Here is a 20,346-nt window from a genome sequence, read left to right as displayed (position 1 = left end):
AAAGAAAGAAAGAAAGAAAGAAAGAAAGAAAGAAAGAAAAAAGCAATTCAACAGAGTAAACACATATACCATACATGAAATATGCCATACCCACAATTTTTCACTTTTGAAAAGAGGTATGTTTTCTCAACTCAGGCCAAATCTGGTTTTAAAAGCAATCAATTTGTAAATCTGAAAAAGCTATGTAAACATGACATTTAAAAATGTTATCCTTATAACACCCTTGTGAGGTAGGCAAGAACCTCTATTTTCAAGATTAGAAAACAGGTTCAATGAATAATTCACCTATACTCCAGATTTAATGCAGAGTGAGAATACCCTCTAAGATTCCTCTCAGCTCTGACACCCTAGGATTCTCAATACCCACTACTACCCAATACAAGAACATATTCCCATCTCACTCTCACTTCATGGCCAGAAGACCACAATCTGACAATAAGAAATAAAGCAAAGAGAAAAAGGGATGTTTTGGAAGGAGTCAAAGCCAACCTGGGGCACGAGGAGCCTGGGCTGAGGAAGGCTGTAGCTGGCTGAGGTCTTCTCGTCTCTGCTTTGGCCGGGGTCTAGTTGAGGCCGTGAGCAAACTCAGCTCCTGCCAGCTTTCCTCAATGGACTTCTGCTCAGCTTTGACATCATCCTTGTCAGGCGGGCTGGTAGCACGGTCAATGAGCTGAAGGACAGATCACACAGTCAGAAATAGGCAAGAGGAAGAAGGAACCTAATTCCTGGGGACCCCTCATTACCACCCGGGCAATGGACAACTTTTAGCATTCTTCCCTTTAAAGTGGCTAATACCACACTAATGATAATAATCATAGCTAATGTATATAAAGTGTACATTTATACATATGTATGCATGCATGCATACACACACACACGCGCGCGCCTTAAGGTTTGTAAAGTGCTTGAATTATCTCATTTATGGATGAGAAAACTTAGGCTAAGAAGGGAAGTGACTTGCCCAGGGTCACACAACTAGCAAATCCTGTATGAGGCAGGACTGAATTCAAGTCTGCTTGACTTTCAAATCCAACACTCTATCCACTATTCCACCTACCTGCTTCAATACAGCCCAGAAGGTTAGGGACTTATCTCCTTTGCAGTGGGTGCCCACTGGGGCTAACCCACATCAAAACTCAACTGAATCTTGAATGGTGATACAGAAGGGAGGACAGCAGTGATTTACTATCTTTGTACTCCACCCAAATCATCCCAGTTGTAACTCATACTCAAAGGGCCCATTGCTGTAATTTCAGCAATAGCTAAAAAACCCTATTGCCTTTTGTATGAGAATGTTGCTCAAAGTACATGCAGTTGTCTCCAATTACAAGGATAGGCTTGCCATCTACACCACTGGGTCTGGCCCTACTGACAACTAGAACAGAGATGACATTGGTCTCATTAGCATTGTGTTCTGACCCTCGAATAACCAGTCCTAGAACCACCAAAAGGGATGGCTCCTATTGAGCAATAATAGGAGAGACAATTTAACCATCTAAACATTCTGCCTCAGCCCTCATAACCAAGGCTTCTCCAATGGCCACATTCAATTAAAGCTGGGTTTCCATAAATAGCAGTTACGCAGAAGTGGAAGCAGGACAGCACTGTCCTTTGTCCTCTAACACTCCCCTCTCTGTAGGACACCCTGCCTTCATCTGAGCAGACATGGCTGAGGAAGGAGAAGGGGAGATCCTTTCAGGCAGACTCTGTGCCAAGGGCTAAAGGAAAAGCCACAAGCAGCTGGATTTCCAAAGTTAGGTCCTTCTTTTGATTCCACAGCTCATCTCCCCTACTCCTGACATCTCCTTTCTGAGACAAGCCCCTAAACAAAGCTCTATTCCCGGCCTCACCACCTCAGGCTTTCTGGCTTGACAGAGGGACAGGAACAAAATTAAATACAGGGGCATCAAATACTCAGCCTTAGGCACACTTGCTCTGAGAAGAAGGATATCTGCTAGAACAAAGTGGCCCTGAAGGAAGGTGACCTACACGAAGAGGGGCCAGGAGGGCCTACCAAGTATAGTAAGTGCAAAGCTGGTATTTGTCCTGGCTCAGACAGTGATGATTTTCTCTTCTTCCCTCAGACTTTCGTCCAAGTGATGACTGACTGCTGGTGGAAAAGTCAGAAAAATGCCCTCTATCTATACAGGGTGACTCTAAAGATATCCTCTAAACAAGCAAAAATCCAACCACCTCTCCCAGCCTCACCTCCACCAAAACTAAAAATAGTAACTCATTCTTAAACCAGTCTTAGTAACAGAAGAGGGTGGGTACTTTGCAGGTAGAAAAGTTCTGATTCAAAGATCACGTTACTTTATAAAAAGGTCACAGTAATGGTGGGGCATCAGATTATGTTTTGAGTGTTCTCCAAAAGATGGGAAAGATTTTCACTGAACTAGGCACTTTTGACCAGAAGCACATATAACGTGGCCAGAGATATACACCCAAGATCTGTGGCCTTACAACTTCCAGTCTGTCACCAGCCCTATGTTCTAATAGAGTTAAGTGACCTAGATCATCCAGGCTTACCAAATTTTAACAACCCATTTAGAAACCCGTTCTCCCAATGCGTCTGTCACCCTTCCAAGCAGAATGCTAGGAGATCACACAGAACATAAGAGAAAAGAGTATGGAGGAAAGAGAGCTTCAAGTGTTTAGAAACCCAGAACCTAAAAAAAGGGATGAGAAAACCTCTTCCTCATTTGAGGAACTCATAAGGAAGGTTGAGGCAGCTCTGGAGTATTCAGGGACAAGTGCTAAGATTCAGACTATAACCAGGGAGGTAGTTACCCCTAGCATCCTGGAGAGACTAGGCATCAGGGATTACCAGATGAGCGATACCCTGTTTCTACCCCCAGGTGCCCCCTTCAAAACAGGTTTCAGAAGGAACAAATCACCTTTCCCTGACCCCTTGGTCTTACCCGCTTCACTGCCAGGGTGGCGATACCCAGGACAGCAGCACCACCCACACCTAGCACCAGCCTGGCATTGGCCAGGAGGAAGTCCACGGCACTGCTTAGAGGGTCTTCATCTCGGTGCTTCCCCCTCTTCTGGGAGAACTCTGCCATGATCCACCTGCTGAGACAGGAAAGGGTAGAGGCAGGGCTGGGTAGAGCACACCTCTGAGTGGGGAAGACAGAAGGCCACGACTACGGACTGAGGAGGACAGTGTGCAGGATTTGGTGCCTTTTAGAGAAGTTTGCTAAAGCAAGTGGGACAGATTCACTTCCTCCTGCATAGACATAGAAGGACCACCTCTCCCTCCCTTCAAAAATAAAACTACTGGGTAGGACTGGAACAGACAACCCCCAGCTATGAGGCAGACATGAAGAATGGCACCTGTGAGGCTCCAACACTGGGTATTATTATTTATGACTTTCTGGTCCTATCTAGTGGCCAAGAAGCCTTCCCTCCTACTGGGCCTCCCAGGCCACCCCAAATGCCAGGGTTTGATTCTGGGTTTCTATATGTTATTTTCCCATTCTGGATATTGGTGTGTCTATCCCAAGACCCTTCTCTGTTCTGTGTTCCTACTCCACCTTCCAAGGCTCACAACTCACAAAAGCTATCTTAAGCCAATGAACGTGATCAAAGACACTGAAACCAGTATTAGCACCTTATTAAAGGAAGGGGCCAAATCAGGAGTAAGGAACATCCAACTTGTGGTTCGAATGCAAAGTTAAGCCTGTTCCCTGGTCCCCAAGGACCCCGGAGACAGAAAAATTTGGTTTTACTGAATGTAGTCTAAAACCAGCTTGGGGGAGAAGTGATTTTTATTTTTGCACTGAAATGCTGACACATATGCAGAAGTCATCAGATTTCTGGTAATCCAGGAAGGAGAGGCAAAAGGTACCTTTGGCATAGACTAGGGAGAAGGAAAGGGAAACAGCTGGCTCTAAGGGTTGTTCTGTCCCCACATCTGGCCCTTCACAAATGAATGCCACCTCTTTCCACTCCCCCAAACACACACACACACACACACACACACACACACACTCACTGTCACTCTCTCTGCCCCCCCACCCCGGACCTTCAGGATGAAAGCCAATACTATAAGGAAGGACTCGAAAACCAACAAAAGAAAGTACATTCCACTGAGTACCAATATGGAGGGAGAACTTGGGCAACAGCAAGATTAACTCCCCTAGATGAGAGAGTTTCCTGATCAAATGCAGAAACCACAGGCCATGGAATTGTCACCCTGGACATCCTGAGGGGAAGGGCTGGGCGAACTGACCTCTCAAGCTCCCTTTCAGCTCTCAGTGTCCATGACTTACTAATTCTCAAGGCATCTGTGCCTTGGAGTGAAGTTGCCCAGGTAACCAAATACCACCACTCACCAATGCCAGGGAAATGAATCAGGCAGAGCTCAAGCCCCTAACAAGTATTTCTGCCATGACCCTTAACTTCCAGAGACTAAAAATATCGCCTGGGCAGCTCGTGTGATGTGGTGTAAAGGAAGCTAGAACTACTGCCACTTGCTCTGCCCAGTCATAATCCTTAAGGGAGGAGCGCCACAAAACTAAGAGACTCCTAGCTCAAGTCTGGGATCTGTATCAGTCTCAATGTATGGCCTTAGGCAAAACACTTCTCATCTTTCCATACGTAAAATCTGAAATAATTCCTGCTCTCCATCTTCATTAGTACAGTTATAAGATCTGATGAGAAAACACAACGGTAGTGTTATCCTCTCATAAGGATGGGGATTTGAAGCCACCCCATTTGGCACTGGCGCCTTGACTGGGTAAGAATGTTTTTTTGACTAAATCAAACAATTAGAATTCATATCTATATCAAGGTAGGGCGTCTGTGGTTGGAGCAAAATTCAGTTTACCGGAACATGTAGGTAACAAAATAGCGTTTTATAGTGTTTGTGGATAGACAGGCCTCACAAAGGAAGTCACGGAAGAAAGCCAAGGACTCCTCCATATATCTCTTCTCTGCCACATCTAAGTTGAATCTTCGCTCCATGCTTGCTCCAACAGCCCAGAATCCTGTCCCCAACTCTCTCCCAAAATGGCTTTTGCCAGGGTAACCCAGCCTCCCACACAAAGGCTTTGATTGATTTAAGGAAGTAATCAGGCCCTGTTTCACTCAGTTCAAAGATTCAATCAAAAAGTGATCCTAGTCAAAGCATTAGAGATGGCATCAAGTATCAAACTCACATAGAAACAAGAGCACATCCACCCTGAGTTGGACTACTCTACACAAATGAGATAAATGAATTTTATTTTATTTCATTTTTTTTTACTTTTTGGTTAGGCAATGGGGTTAAGTGACTTGCCCAGGGTTACACAGCTAATGTGTGACCTAAGTCAAGTATCCCAAGATAGCCTACCCTCCCATTTGATTAACCAATCAAAGTTGAGTAGGCACCCCTCAGGAACACCTCTCCAAAAGGTATATAAATTGTGATTCCACTGCCAATAGAAATCTAAGAGAGACAGCCAAATGATCATCCTTTTATTAATAACCTGCCGGCCTTATTAATAAAATGATTAAATTACCCAAACCTATGTCTCTCAAACCTTTTAAAAGGTCACAACAAACAGATATTAAGGATCCAAGGTAGGACTAGACCTCAGGTCCTCTGCTCCAGTCAGTGCTCTTTCCATGGTACGATGGAGTCTAAACCTACCAAGTGCCCTAGTGTTCTTTAAAGTAGACTCCAGACAGTGCAAAGAACAACAAACCAAGAGTTAGGAAATCTGGATTCTAGTTTTTGCTATTAACTGTGTGGCCGTGAACAAGTCATTTCCTACTTTCAGTTGCCTTAATTTCCTTCTCTATATAATGAAGGGGTTAGACTAGATGGTCCCTTGAAGCTATGTCATCCTATGGTTTCTCCAGAGGACAACTGGGAATTTTGCCTGTGCAAAGGTAACCTGGATTTTGAGAGAATGGTGGACAGTGGCTGGTAATCCTAGAAGCTGTTATCAGCCACTCTGGAGAACAGCCACTCCACCTCAAGTGGCCCTCTCACTAGTCACCCCTCCTGTTCCACATTCTCCCTTGAAATGACCTCCCAGGCCATTGCCATTCCCTGAATGCCTGGAGGAGTCTCTGCAGGAAAGGCTGGGGAAGAGGGAGCCAGGCTAAGCCAAAGAAGAGGTCTTAAAATCACCCCGGAGTTCATTAAGACAATCTGGCCTTGCCTATCCAACTCTTAAGAAGTGAGTTTAAGCAGTTCAGCCCAACCCACAATTCAGCTGTTTGGCAAGACGAACTAGGCAGTGTGGGGAACTACAGGAATACAGACTCTCCTAGTTAAAAATAAAGCTGACTCTAGCAAACACTTCCAAACAACAACAAATGGGGACTCTTTGGTGTAATGAACTAAACTCCTCCCAGTTTTACTCAGAGTACACCTAGCTGCATGACCTTGGGCAGTTCGCTGCCGCTTCTCTGGACTTCATTTCCCTTACTGCAAATTTCCCTTTTGCTATATAGCAAAAACAGGATTTGGATTACATGCTCTCTAAAGCCTATTACCTCCAAGAATTCTGTAAGTCTAAGATTTTAACAACTCAACCTAAGAACTAAAACAGAATTATGTAGATTGATTCCTGATGCCTAGGCCCTATTTCTTCTATGCCAGTCCCACCTGAACCACCTCTCACCATTCTCCAAGTAATCCTAACTCCTTTCTCACCCTTCTTCCACCCCCACCGGTTCCACCAAACTCTGGAGCCACGACCACGCTATGAAGTGGCCCTGGGGAAAGCTCTGCTTGCTGTACCCAGGCCGGCCTCCATGTCCGTGCTTTGGAGACTCCAGAAGGGGCATGGTCCTGCTTGCTCTACCCAGGGAGACTTCTCAGCCCATGCTTTGCAGACTAGAGTCCAGGAAAAGCACGGTCTGCACCCCGGAGGTTGAGGCCAAAGACGGGTAGCCCGTCCCAATAGCTTCTTCTCCCAGCACTCGCTTTGTGACCTTGGGCAGGTCCCTTGACCTCTCTGATTTCCGGCTTCCTTACAGGTAAAAATGATGGGGCCGGACTCGAAGGTCCCTTCCAGCTCTGGATCTATGATCTTCCCACGAGTCCTCTTCCTTTGCCTCCGATGCCCACTGCAAGTCTCGAGCCCTCCCGCACCAGGGCAGGAGGGCCTTGGGGAACACCTGGGACGCTTGCTCCCCCCCTCCTCCGATTCCCGTAGGCACCGTGGGCGCTCCGGGAGTGAGATGCGGGGAGGGCGGCAGAAGCATCATTCGCAGCCTCGGACTCCAGCGGGGCCGGCGCAGGCGCAGTCATCGCGGAGGCTCCCTCCCCTCCTCCCCTCCCCGCCCCCAGGTGGGGGGGAACAAGGACCCCCCGCTGGGAGAAAGGCTCGGATCTCTCCTTGCGCCTCCAAACACTTCCCCGCGCCCCGGAACGGCCCCGGTCCTCTGTCGTCGGGGCCCCTCGGACAACCGAAAGACCTTCCTACCTGCACTGCTGCTTCACCGCATCACCTGGGAAGAGAAGGCCAGGCCCACGGTGAGCCCCTCGTCCTCCTCTTCCTCCTACTCCACCTTCTTCACCTCCCCCTCCCCTCCTCCTCCTCCTCTTCCTCTTCCCCCAACTCCAAGACCCAGGACTGGCCCCCTCTCTAACCTCCAGCCTTCACTTACCAGCGCGCAGCCGCAAACCCGAAGCCCAGGGGGCGGAACCCTGACGCTCGTCTCGGTCCGGACTGACTACCCACGCGTCCAATCAGAGGCATGCCGTCTTGTCCCCAGCGTTCCAAAACAGAGCTCAACGCGGCCAATCTCCCAAAGGCCACGCCCCCCCCTTAACGGGCATTCCCTGACCTAGGCGAAGCATCCCGCGGACGACGCGGAGGCGTGTCTTTGATCTTAAAGGCACAGCGCTCAATTGCCGGCCCAAAAGACCGAGGAAGCCGGTAGGGATTCGGCCTTGGAATTCATCCGCTCCTCACGCGGCGGAAGTGGTCATTGTGATGAGCACACGTTTGTGACGTCACCGGTAAGTTCTAGAGAACCGGGCCTGGAGCACGTGGTGGTAGGACGAGTCCTTGCGTGGCTTAGTGACTAAGTGGGTAAAAGAGCTGGACCTACCCAAGGTGCAAATTCTGGAGCCGTTTCGGACACGCCCTGGGCGTGGCTCTGGGCCCAAGGGTCATCTCTCCTGGCACCGGACAATTCCAAATCTCTAAACTGCCTGGTCATTCTGTTCAAAGAGCGTTTGTTAAGGGCTAAGCCTTGGAGATAAAGAAAATGGCCAAAGAACTGCCCCTGCCCTCAGGGAGCTTACAGTCTAATGAGAGAGAAAACATGCAAACAGCTAGGATAAGTTGGGGATAGTCTCAGAAGGAAGGCACCCGCATTATGGAGAGCTGGGGAAGGGTTTCCTGAGAAGGCTGGAGACTTGAAGGATGCAGGGAGGTCAGGAGGTGCCACAGAGGAGGGAGAGAATCCCTGAAAGGAACTGGAGGATCTCATTTAGTTTAAGGAACACAAAGGAGAGGGTGTTAGTGGATGGTGAGGATTGCTTTGGTAAAGGGAGTTTCCTCACCAGGAATTTCCACATCAAGTTAGGTCCACAAAATAAAAAAAGTTCTACTCCTACCACATGCTCCAGAGGGACATATACCTCCCCTAATGTGGTTTGGCAACTCTATTCTCTCCTTTTTGGATAGGTGTTGTGAGGCCAACTGTGCCAGGCCTTTACAGGTAGAACAGGTGGACAGCCACAACTTGGACCACTACTATCAATGTCAAGAGCAAATTTCTGAGACAAGCTTGCCCCTCCTTTAGGATTGTGAGGGGAAATTCCTGTTCAGGTTAAAAAGTTGGGACCATCCTCTGAGGATCCTTCCTTCCTACAAGTGAGAGTCTGTGACAGTGAGATCAAGTTCTGACCCCATGCAAAATCACATGCAACGGCCAGAGTGTATCTGTGACCCAAAGAGCTAACTCTTAAAAATACATATATAGTGTTATTGTTTTCTTTTGTTTTTTCATCACTTATATTTCTCTGTCACTTGTATGTCCTTCATCTCTCTGAGAACCATCCTTTATAATGCGGAATTAAAAAAGAGAAAAAAATAACAGTTAATCAAAACCAACCAAGACACGGAAAGAAGTCTGAATGCAATGTTCCACACGCATAGTCCTGACAACCTCTGCAAAAAAGTGGAGAGAGTTGCTTTCTCATATCTCTTATTTGGGACTAAGGTTAGCATTTAATTTTGAATCTTTTGTTACTTTTTCCATTTACATTGTCGTAGCATACATTCAGGAGAGGACAAATGCATGTAAAATATATAGCATATATAATGTGAATAAGTACATATATATACAAAGTAGTTAAATCCAAGGTAGTTTGGGAACTTGGGCACTAATGGTTGAGGGAATCAAGAAAGACTTCATGGAGAAGAATGTGCTTGAACTGCCTCTTTAAGTAAGTGAGGGTCTCTAATTGACACAGTTAAGAAAAGCAGGAAGATAAGAGATGGAGTGTGTTGTGTGAGGAACAATTAAAAGTCCAGTTGGGCTGGCTCAGAGTGTAGGAGAGTGATAAATGTCCATTGAGGCTAGAGTTTATATTTTATCCTATAGGCAATGGGAAACCACTGGAGCTGGGTGAGTAGGGAGTCAAATAGTCAGGTCTTTGTTTAAGGAAATTACTTGGGCAGCAGGTGTGGAAGATGGACTGGAGTGGGGAGAGACCTGAGGCTCTTGTAATAATCTAGGTGAGGGGTGATGAGAATCTGAATAAAGGTTGGTAGTTGTGTGAATGAGAAAATGGGTCCATTGTAAGAGATGTGAAGGTAAAAATGGCATGATTTCACAACTGATTGAATGGAGGGAAGGAGTGTGAAAAGTTGAGGATAATGCTGAAATTACAAACCTATGAGACCAGAAGGATAGTGGTGCCTTTGACAGAAAGAAGGGAAATTTGGAAAAGTGGAAAAGACATGTTGAGTTTAAGATATCTCTGGGACAACTGATTTGAAATGTCCATTCGGCAAATAGCTATTCATTACTGGAATTTAGGGTAGAGACTGGGACTGGATATATAGACCTTGAACTCATCTGCATAGAGATGATAAACTCCTGTGAGCTGAAGAGACAATCAGTGGAAACTATTGAAAACCGATTTATAACTTCACTAAAGTTGCAGGCTTTCAAATAAACTCATAGAAATCAAGAGCATTTCTATATAGGGGGAAAAAATCTAGAAAGCAATAATAGAGAAGTCTCATTCAAAATAATTACAAAATCTAAATTACAAAATCTGGAAATCATCTACGCAATACTTCTATCAATACAATTACAAAACAAACACTCCTTAAAGAAATAAAGAACAACTGAAAGAGTGAGAAGGGTATTCAATATTCATAGCTGGACCATACCAATATAATAAAAATTACAATACTCCCAAAATTAATTTTAAAATTTGGTGTTATACCAATCAGCTATCAGGATTAGCTGTTGTCAATTTATGGTATGGACTCCCATCACTGGACCTTTGCTGCTCTCATCTTGCAACGGCTGAGGCTTTCTATTAAAGAGAAGAAGATACAAAGAGGAGGCAGCTCCATTCCAGCAAAAGCTAGGAAGACATACTCATTGCCCTTACACATTCCTCCCTAGTGGGCTGATAGGTGATTATAAAACCCAGGTTTTATAATCTCTGTTATGGGAAAAATATGTCCTCTTTGAGTTTGTGTGGTAGGTTACTGTTGTTGAATAAATCTACCGCGATGCAGAAATTATAGAAATAAAAACCTAGGTTTTATTATGCTTAAGCATGGGTTCAGGTAGTAGAAAAATAACCCTGAACCCAGATTGGAGTTTCTGACAAGCCTTTATAGAGAAAATTATATCAAAGAGACAGAAATAATTTTTTAACACATAAAAATGTTTATAGCATCTTATGCCATAGAGATCACACAGGCCTAGTTAGATAGATTCATTATCTCATGCTTCCTTCAATTAAAGTTAAACAAACTAAGTTAGAACAAATTAGTAAACAGACTAAGTTACTGATTTAAAACACTTGAGTTTGCGAAATCCTACATTTATTTACAGAACTGTAAAGCTGCATTTTAAAGAAGTCATAATGGGCTAGTTGAGGGGGAGGGATTTATTTACAGGTCACAAAGATAGTCAGAGGTTCAACATCAGGGAAATTCTTCCACAAGTAGTTAGCTAGGAGAATCCTTCCACAAATAAAATCCTTTGGGAGGTTTTTAAAGATGCTGCATTCCCTTCTTCCTGTCTTTAGTTTCTTATCTCAAAAATGTCAAGTCTTCCCTTAATACTATCATTCCATGAGTCAGGTTTTAGCCAAGTGAGGTTAATATTAACGGGAAATAGGTTTCAGTTAGCCACATAGTCCAGGAGGAAAATGAAAAACTATCATCACACCTCCAAAAAATAAATTTCCTGAAAAGAGGTCCTTCCTTGACAAGAATTGCTAGAAAAACTGTAAAGCAGTTTGACAGAAATTGATTTAGAATAATTCAGTTATTTTAAGGGAACTTCAGTTGTAGGGTTTGGCCCATGTGACAGTCAGTAAACAAGGATTTATTAAGTGTTTACTATGTAACAGGCAAGGTTCTAAGTGCTGGAGCTATAAAGAAAAGCAAACATACCTGTCCTCAAGCAGCTTACATTCTAGTGTAGATAAATTGATAAATAAAAGATATATACAGAGTAGATGTAAGATAACATTAGAGGTAAAGGCTTTTCTAGAAGATGGGGGGACCTGGAAAGGCCGCCGGCAGAAGGGTGGGATTTGCACTATGATAAGAGGTGGGGGTAAAGAGGCAGGACATTTCACTTCCCTGTGGTACTATACCACTATGAATAGAGACCCTGGGATACCAGAAAAGCAGATTGGAATGGCCACTGTTTACAGTAAGGAGGGTAAGGAAGTAGAGCTAGGGAGGAGCTTATCTGGGGTGCACCATCAGGTGGCTTCCTATTTTGAGGATGTGCTCATCAGCTGTTTCTGTGCTGCTGAAAGAATGCAAACGCTTTCAGCAGAGGAAACTCTGAGAAGCCTTCTGGAGAGATTTACTTTGCCCCTAAAACTTCACCAGCTAGCCAGTAGCTTATTTATTCTACCACTTATAACATCATTGAAAACCAAGGTAAGAGACTTGTCTAAAAGCTAGTAAGCCCAGAGAGGGAAACGATATATATCCTTTGGGATGGAAGATGCCACCAACTTATAGGTAAACTGAGGCCCAGAGAGGGGAAGTGACACACCAGGTCACAAAATTAGTGTCTCTGTTCAGCTAGGAACTGAGGAAAGGATAAGTCTAAATGTTTAAATGTATCTGTGAAGTCATCAGTGTGGACTTTCCTTCTAACAATGCGGATGGCAGCCTGTTCATACTTGTCCATCCTATGTGACTGGTCCATATCTTCCCATGATTTCATTACAGGAGGCCAACCCAATATTCTGGAGGAGAGAGTGTAATGCTTCCATTTTTCCTGTTATCTGAGGATGTTTATCTGAGCACTTTGGCTTGCTCACCTTGTACCCATCATATTTTTCTTTTCTCTTTTTTAAAGAATAAGGTTATCTCTGTTGTCATATATTTTAAGGAATCTTAAATAATTTTGACTTGTGGATAGGAGACACTTTTTTGGAATACAGCCTTAAAGGCCATGTTTTGTTCTACTGAATCAAATGCCTTTTTTTGTGGGTTCCTTTTATTTTTTAAAAATTATTTTTTAAACACTTAAAATTTTTTTTTGAGTTCCAAATTGTCTCCTTCCAGCCCCTCCCCTCCCCTTGAGGAGGCAAGCAATATGATATCAATTATACATGTGACCAAAAAAAAAAAACCAAGAGAAATAAAGAAGATGAAAAATTATATTTCAGTTTGCACTCAGTTTATCAGTTCTCTCCCTGGAGGTGAATAACATATTGCATCATGAGCCCTTTGGAATTGTCTTGAATCATTATATTGCTAATAGCTAAGTCATTCACAGTTGATCATTGTACAAAATTGCTGTTACTGTGTACAGTGTTCTCCTGGTTCTGCTCACTTCACTTTGCATCAGTTTCTGAAACCATCTTACTTGTCATTTCTTATAACACTATAATATTCCAACACAATCATATACCACAACTTGTATAGCCATTCCCCAACTAATGGACACCCCTCAGTTTCCATGTCTTTGCACCATGAAAAGAACTGCTACAAATGTTTTTGTGCATATGCATCTTTTTCCTTTGATTTCTTTGGGATACAGACCAAATAGTAGTATTACTGGGTCAAAGGACATGTGGTTTTATAGCCCTTTGGGGATAATTCCAAATTGTTCTCCCGAATGGTTGGACTATTTCACTGCTCCACCAACAGTGTATCAATGTCTCTATTTTTCCACATTCCCTCCAGCATTTGTCATTTTCCTTTTCTGTCATATGAGCCAATCTGATAGGTGTGAGGTGGTACTTCAGAATTACATTTTAATAAAATGCTTTTTTTTTGTAATCAGCAAAATAAGTACAGTGGGATCTTGAATTCCATATATTTTTTCATCAGTTTTGTAATGGTAAAAATGTGATCATGCTATTTGCCAAAGCCTGTCCTTAGTGTATAAATGATTCTCATTAAAATTTCATATAAGAGAAAGTAGACATACAGGCCAATAGTTTTTCTGTATTAATAAAGTAATTTTATTTTTTTCAATCCCTTTGGTAACTTCCTCTGTTTAAAGTACTTTGTAAATCAATTCTTGATACCTTGATAATCATGTTGCCTCGAGCATGGATATTCTGTATATATACTCGGTCTAATCCAGGTGCTTTTCCTGTTTTTGTTCTCTTCACTGACATTTCTACCTCCTCTATAAGTACATCTGGTATTGTAACCTTAGGGACCAAGTATGGCAGCTTTACATTATTATGAGATCATTGGTCTGGAGCTGGAAGGGAAGTCAGAATCCATCTGGTCCAAGCCTCACGTTACACAGATGAAAGAACCGAGGCCCACTTGGGCAAGTTAAGTGATTTGCCGAAGGTCACAGGCAATAAGCATCTGAGGCCAAAAGTATGAGATTTGAACCTAGGTCAGTGCTTTTCAGTATAACATGCTGCCTACAGAAAACAGTTTGTTAGTCACGGCTTTACAGATCTTTTCTATTTTTCTTTGGTTTATTGTGCTTCCATTTTCACCCCTGAATGCATGCTTGAAAGATCTTTGATTAGTTGGGACTCTAGCCAGGCTTTCTCCAGACTGGCTTAAGTGTAAATACTGGTGTTAAATAAAACTGTATACTTTACATTTGCTGTTGAAATTATCCCACAACGTCTTCCCCATTACCCCCATGCCCATATAAATGCTCTACAAACAAAACACAAGAATCACCCTTTTAAATCAGCCCTAAGTTTCCTTTCTTCTACCAGTCATAGTTTGGAGAAGACCAGGGCTTCCTTCTCTGATTTCAATATTGAAGGTCAGTTAATAATAACTTGGTATGAATTGAGCATCCAGGAATTTGTCCAAACCTTTTTTGAACTACTTCTTACTGGCCAATCAATGGGCAGAAAAGAACAGCATAGATTCTGATAGCTCCAGCCACACTGAGGGGTTAGTTTCCTTCTTACTGACTCCTTTTATTTTTCTTTTCTTTTTTTAATCTGTTGGGGTTAAGTGACTTGCCCAAGGTCACACAGCTAGTAAGTGTCAAGTGTTTGGTCTGAGGCCGGATTTGAACTCAGGTACTCCTGACTTCAGGGCCAGTGCTCTAACCACTGCACCACCTAGCTGCCCCAAACAGGTGTCTATACCCCTGTGCCAAAGCCCATTGGTATGGGACTCTCACCACATTGGTGAAGATGAATGCCCTTCCCTGTGTGAGGGGTGGGGTGGAGTTCTTTTTTTTTGTTTTTTGGTTGGGCAATGGGGGTTAAGTGACTTGCCCAGGGTCACACAGCTAGTGAGTGTTATGTGTCTGAGGCCGGATTTGAACTCAGGTCCTCCTGAATCCAGGGCTGGTGCTCTATCCACTGCACCACCTAGCTGCCCCCTCTTATTGACTCCTAATATCTTTCCTCATACATTATCTCATCTCATCCAACAATCACACTTTTCTCCACATGGATTTTGGGAAGCCTTTGTTAATCCATGGGAACAGATACGATATCTCTCTCCTCTCCCTCTCACAGAAATGCTATAATTTGTAATAAAGTTACTGGCTTTATTAGTGTTTTACTACAAAATATGTTGACCACATAGCATCCCAGCACACATTGCCAGGAAAGAGATCCTAAAACTTTTAGAGCTTTGTTGAAAATGGGCTTGTTTAATCTCATTTTACAGAAGAGGAATTCGAGAAGTCTAAGACAAGAACCAGGTCTCCTGATTCTCAGTTAATCCAGATCTTTTTGTTGTTGTTGTTCTTTTCTTTTTTTATAGTATCCTGCCTCATTACAGAGAAGGATAGTGACTGAATGGGTAGGAAGGGGGATTTAAAAGCTGGCTTTCAAAATGACTCCTCAGAATTAAAGGTGGCCCAATGAAGGAAGAATGAGTCTCCTGAGGGAGAATTATGGGACATAGGGTAGATGGATCATGAAATTTTATCAACTGTAAAATGATCTTTTTTGATGAATCAAAGGCTAGCTCAGGAGCTGCCTCTTCCATGAAGACCTCCTTGATCTTCCCAGTTGAAAATGGAATTTCTCCCTCTCAAATTTTCTTTGTCTTTATCATACTCCATGCTGCATCATACTTTCATGACACAGGTGTGGGCCGCCTGTGCACTTGGTAGGTACTATTTTGCCAGGTGTGTCTCTTCAGAAAGCATCAATGAGAGACTCCCACACAGGCATGCCAGGGATCCAAAGAGCTGGGCAAATTAAAAACCTACAATGTTTGGGTTCCATATTTAAACTAGGGGATAAAATTAGTTTAATTCTGTTTTTATTTTATACCCCCATATCAGGAATTTCCTTTCTCTGCCAAATGACCCACCTGTTAGAAACATACCCAGAAGGTGTTATCAAAACAAAAATGATATCTGTTCAAGCATTTTCATAGTAGCATTATATGTAACTTTTAAAAATGGAAAGAAACCTCAGTATCTAACAATATGGGAATGGTTAAATTGTGACTAAATGATGCACATGTAATACTATAGTCTTAAATAAACATGAAGAAGGCAAAGAAATCTGGAAATACTGTTACAAGATAATGCAAAGAAAAACAAAGAAGAACAAAGTATACCATATAAGTATGGTATACATATAAGAAGAACAAAGTAACACCATATAAGAGGAAATGTGGGTGAGATTAGTTGGATAAAAAATAATCCTTATGGTACCCTAAATAAAAAAATTGTTGATATTTTATGTGTTGGAGGTGATCAATTTAAATATAAATAGATTTGAGATAAATTTAATTAGTTATATTGATAGTCAATTTTTTTTAACATTTTTAAAAACAATATTTATATAACACCTACTATATGCCAGACGCTGTGCTAAGAGCTTTATAATGATCTCATTTGAAAAGATAGAAAAGAATCCTTTGCAAAAACCAACTGGTTCCCTTCTAATATTTTAATTAAGCATGATTTTTTTTTTCCAGGTATACTTTTTTTTTTCCTTTTTGGTGAGGCAGTTGGGCTTAAGTGACTTACCCAGGGTCACACAGCTAGTAAGTATCAAGTGTCTGAGGTCAGATTTGAACTCAGGTCCTCCTGACTCCAAGGCCAGAGCTCCATCCATTGTACCATCTAGCTGCCCCATTTCCAGGTATACTCTTGATAAATATGCAGATTATTCTCATAAAGATTTTTATTTATAAAAAAAGAAAAACAATCTAGGGGCAACTAGGTGGTACAGTGGATAGAGTACTAGCCCTGAAATCAGGAGGACCTGAGTTCAAATCTAGCCTCAGAACAAACACTTGACACTTACTAGCTATGTGACCCTGGGCAAGTCACTTTAATCCCAATTGCCTAAAAAAAAAAAAAAAGTAAAGTTATGACTTCTTACCAATGGATGTTCCTCAGTCACTTTTTGGGGGCATTAACACCATCTGTAATTTTTTCCCCATTCTTTTGGTATCTTCCCCTCCCTGAAACATCTAGTCAAGTTATTCCCTCAGTCCTTTCAAGATTGTACTGCTTCAAGCCTTTTTCCTTCTTGTGTCTGGTCCGGCATAAGTATCATTCTTACTCCTTCACATATGGGGGACTGAGGTATTTGGGTTAGAATGTGGTGCTTCCTCTGCCATTGCTGATGAATATATTGTTCTAGAAGCTGATGAGAATATCTCTTATGTCCCAGGGTTGGCACCAAGCACACGTCCCTAGGGATCCCAAACCCGTATTCAAAGAGATCCTGGGCCTCGGGGAGCCAGTACAGGGGATTTATCGAAGATTGCTGGGCTCTAGGTCCCTGAACGGAACTGGTTCTTTAAACATCCAGAGTCGCAGGGCCCGTTTCCCTTTTCGCCTGTACATATCAAAAGTAAGTGGGGTTGGAGGGTGCCCATTTGGGAATTTGAACTGGAGTTTTAATTTGAGGTCTTCACCACCTTGTGAAGGTGGGAAGGTCACCAAGAGTGGAAAAAGCCCTCTCTGCAGAATTGGGGAACCCGCGTTCAAATCCCCACCCCGGTCCTTACTGCCTGTGTAACCTCGGTCAAGCTCGGGTTTCTGATCTGTAAAAGAGAGGGGATTGGGTCACTTCCCTGTAAAAACCTTCAGGGCTCCGCACACATAGCGGAGCCGCAGCCGGGCGCTGGCTGCTCCCAGGGGCTCGCTGCCCCCCAGGGGCTCCCAGGCGCGCCGCGCACTTTGCAGCGAGCTCAGTCCCCCGCGCCGGGCTCGCTAGGAGCAGGCTCTGCCCTGGATAATGCTCATTTCCTGGCCAAGCTACTTGGCTCCAGAATACGAGGCCTCGGGGACCTTGGGAAAGTCACTTCTTGGCCCCACGTCTCAGTTTCCTCATCTGTAAAACTAGATGGCCTCTAAGGTCGCTTCCGTTCTAGGTCTACGAGTCTAGAACCTCTGAACCTCAGTTTCTTCCGCTGTAAAAGGAGGGCCCGGGCTTCCTCAGCCATGTGGTCCTTTGCAACTCTAAACCTACCTTTGTGAAGGAAGCCTGGAAGAAGCACTTATGGGGTGGGGGAGAGAAATGACCTGAGGGTGGGGGGGTCCGAGAGTTTAGGGGGGACCCCTGGTCCTGGTCAAGGCCTCTCTCCTTCAGTGTCATTTCCACGGAAAATCGCGCGTATTTGTCCGCACTCAAATGTGAAAACCAGCTTTCCTCCTTCTAGGCTGATTGACACTGCCCCCAACCCCAGCGCCCTCTGCAGCCAGAGCCCCGGGTTCAAGTCCACCTCTGACACGTAAGACCTGTTCGACCTTCCCCTGAGCTGAGCCCCCCGCCGTTGCCCTCCCTCCCGGACAACAATCTAGCGCTCCCAGCTTCCTCGTTCCTCCCAGCGCCGGGCCTGCGCGAGTTAAGGGGGCGGTGCGAGGGCCGGGGGCGGGGTAGCCCGGCCAGGCCTGCCCGCCGGCCCCGCCCCGCGGCCGCCCCACCCCAAGAACAGTCTTCAGCCTCCGGGAAGCCGCCGCCGCCGCCGCTGGAGCAGCTATGGCCGCCACCGGGGTGCTGCCCTTCATTCGGGGCGTGGATCTCAGCGGGAACGACTTCAAGGTAGGCTTGGGGGGTGGGGGGGGCGAGGGGCCGGCGGGCCCCCAGCCCGGCCTGCCGCCCAACTGCACGCCCGGATGTCCACCGAGCCCCCCGGGCTCGGGGGACTGTTTCCAGGCTCCCCATAGACTTGGCCCCCTCCTCCCTACCCCAGGCTCCCCATCTGGGACCGGGAGTGGGTGTATTTCACTAGGGGTTGGCCAGACTAGTGGGAGAACTGCCGGTTTCCTATGTCTCTGCCTCCCGCCCTGCGGCGGTGCGGATACTCCGTACCCGAAAGGTCCCAGGATCATAGATTTGGGGGTGCAGGGCACCTTGGAGGGTCCAAACTCGATGCGTTACAAATGAGGAAACTGAGGCCTGGGGAGAGGCTTAGGTGACTTGCCCCTGAGTCACACAGGCAGCAAGTGATAGAGCTAGAATCGAACTCAGGACCTCTGGCTTCAGATTGGGTGCATTTTTCACTGATCCGCCCAGTTTTGAGTGACCCTGCCTCCCCTCCCCCAAAGACGCACGGGTTCTCAGGAGCTCCGCAGACCTGCTCCACAGGGCCGGTCATTTAGGGCGGGCACCACCCAATGGGAAGCACCCAAGCTGAGAGTCCAGAACATCCGAGCTGGAAGAATCTGAAGAGATAAAAGGGGAAAAGGACTGGCCTTCCCGGAGTGAGTGAGCTGGTGGGTTTAGATGGACTAGAATCCAAAACTCTAGACTTCCCAGCTTTAGGCTAAATCCCACTGCTCAGTTATGTTTTGTCAAAGGGGAGGGTCTAAGCCTTCTTCCTGCCTCTCATCTGGCTCTCATCCAGCCAGCCCCCTGCTGCCCAAGCTCCCTCCGGTTCTGCTTAAATAACCTCACTTGGTAAGGGTTCTTTGAAGTGGGACCCCCTTAGACCTCTTGTCCTGTTTCAGGGGTCCTCAGCCTTCACCCCCAACTAAGAGACCAAGTGGCCTTTTGAGGACACTTCCCACCATCATCTCTATTTAGAAATCATAAGATTTAAAACTAGCCCAGGCTTTTAGTTCAGCTACATCATATTTCCTAGGAGAAAAATCAGTTTGTCAGGTGTCAACTCTGACCCCAACACAGCTTTTGGATACAGATTTTTAAAAATGAAACAATTCCTACTCAAGGAGCTTAATCTGAGACTCCTGAGGGAAAGCCAAGAAGACAGTAGCCTGGATAACCAGATGGAACGTAAGCTCTCTAAGGGCAGGGAGGTTTCATTTTTGCTTGCCTGGCACATGGGTACTTGACAACTTCTGGCTGGTGAGTTGATTAGTCAGAGCTTGAAGTGGGGAGAAATAGGTCTGGCCAACGAAGGGGCTTGGAGGTGTCATTGTATGTGGAGAGACCAGCTGGTAGTCACTGGGCCTCAATCTTTTCCTCCTCTGTGGGTCAGAGGGGTTCTGAGGTCTGTTCTATCCCTGGTATTCTGTGGTTCAGTCTTTGCACAGACACATTTTTCTCTTTCCTTCCTGAAATAATCACCTGTCAGCCCAGGGAGGAACGTGTAAGAGCCACCTTAGTGGCCTTCCAGCCTCTAAGTACAATGATCTCTGTTCCTAAGGTGTTGAGGATTAAAACATTGATATGACTGACAGTTGGGACCTAGTGATGCATCTTTACCCCTTGTCTTGAGATTTGAGGGACTCGAAGAAGGGTATATATATGTATGTGAATGATTGTATGTTGGGAAGGGGAGGTGT

General features: G+C 44.8%; 2 protein-coding genes and 1 long non-coding RNA gene across 5 annotated transcripts in view; 2 read left to right on the top strand and 1 right to left on the bottom strand.

The window, feature by feature from the left end:
- MIEF2 (mitochondrial elongation factor 2) overlaps positions 1-7,618 on the bottom strand; it is an 11,243-nt gene extending 3,625 nt beyond the window's left edge. The window contains exons 1-3 of one of the 3 annotated variants that reach the window (XM_027875063.1): positions 7,612-7,618; positions 2,922-3,078; positions 490-670 (exon numbers count right to left, since the gene is read on the bottom strand). In XM_027875063.1, the coding sequence (XP_027730864.1) occupies positions 490-670; positions 2,922-3,068 (328 nt within the window). In that variant the 5' untranslated portion in view covers positions 3,069-3,078; positions 7,612-7,618. Of the gene's footprint in view, positions 1-489; positions 671-2,921; positions 3,079-7,427; positions 7,533-7,611 lie in introns of those variants that run through there. The other 2 variants (XM_027875061.1, XM_027875062.1) reach the window with 2 other exon arrangements.
- Positions 7,619-7,854: 236 nt separating this feature from the next.
- LOC114052510 lies at positions 7,855-18,428 on the top strand. The gene is made up of 3 exons (XR_003570254.1): positions 7,855-7,966; positions 17,264-17,446; positions 18,258-18,428. It is a non-coding gene; the product is annotated as an uncharacterized LOC114052510 (long non-coding RNA).
- A 104-nt stretch (positions 18,429-18,532) lies between these two features.
- The window catches only part of FLII (FLII actin remodeling protein), a 47,167-nt gene continuing 45,353 nt past the window's right edge, over positions 18,533-20,346 (top strand). Inside the window, exon 1 of the mRNA XM_027874481.1 lies at positions 18,533-18,640. Within this exon, the coding sequence (XP_027730282.1) occupies positions 18,578-18,640 (63 nt within the window). The 5' untranslated portion in view covers positions 18,533-18,577. The remainder of the gene's footprint in view (positions 18,641-20,346) is intronic.

The sequence above is a fragment of the Vombatus ursinus genome, unplaced genomic scaffold, assembly GCF_900497805.2.
Source record: "Vombatus ursinus unplaced genomic scaffold, bare-nosed wombat genome assembly UNPS02014807.1, whole genome shotgun sequence".
Lineage (NCBI taxonomy): Eukaryota > Metazoa > Chordata > Mammalia > Diprotodontia > Vombatidae > Vombatus > Vombatus ursinus.
This window is presented reverse-complemented; position numbering and strand designations above follow the sequence as displayed.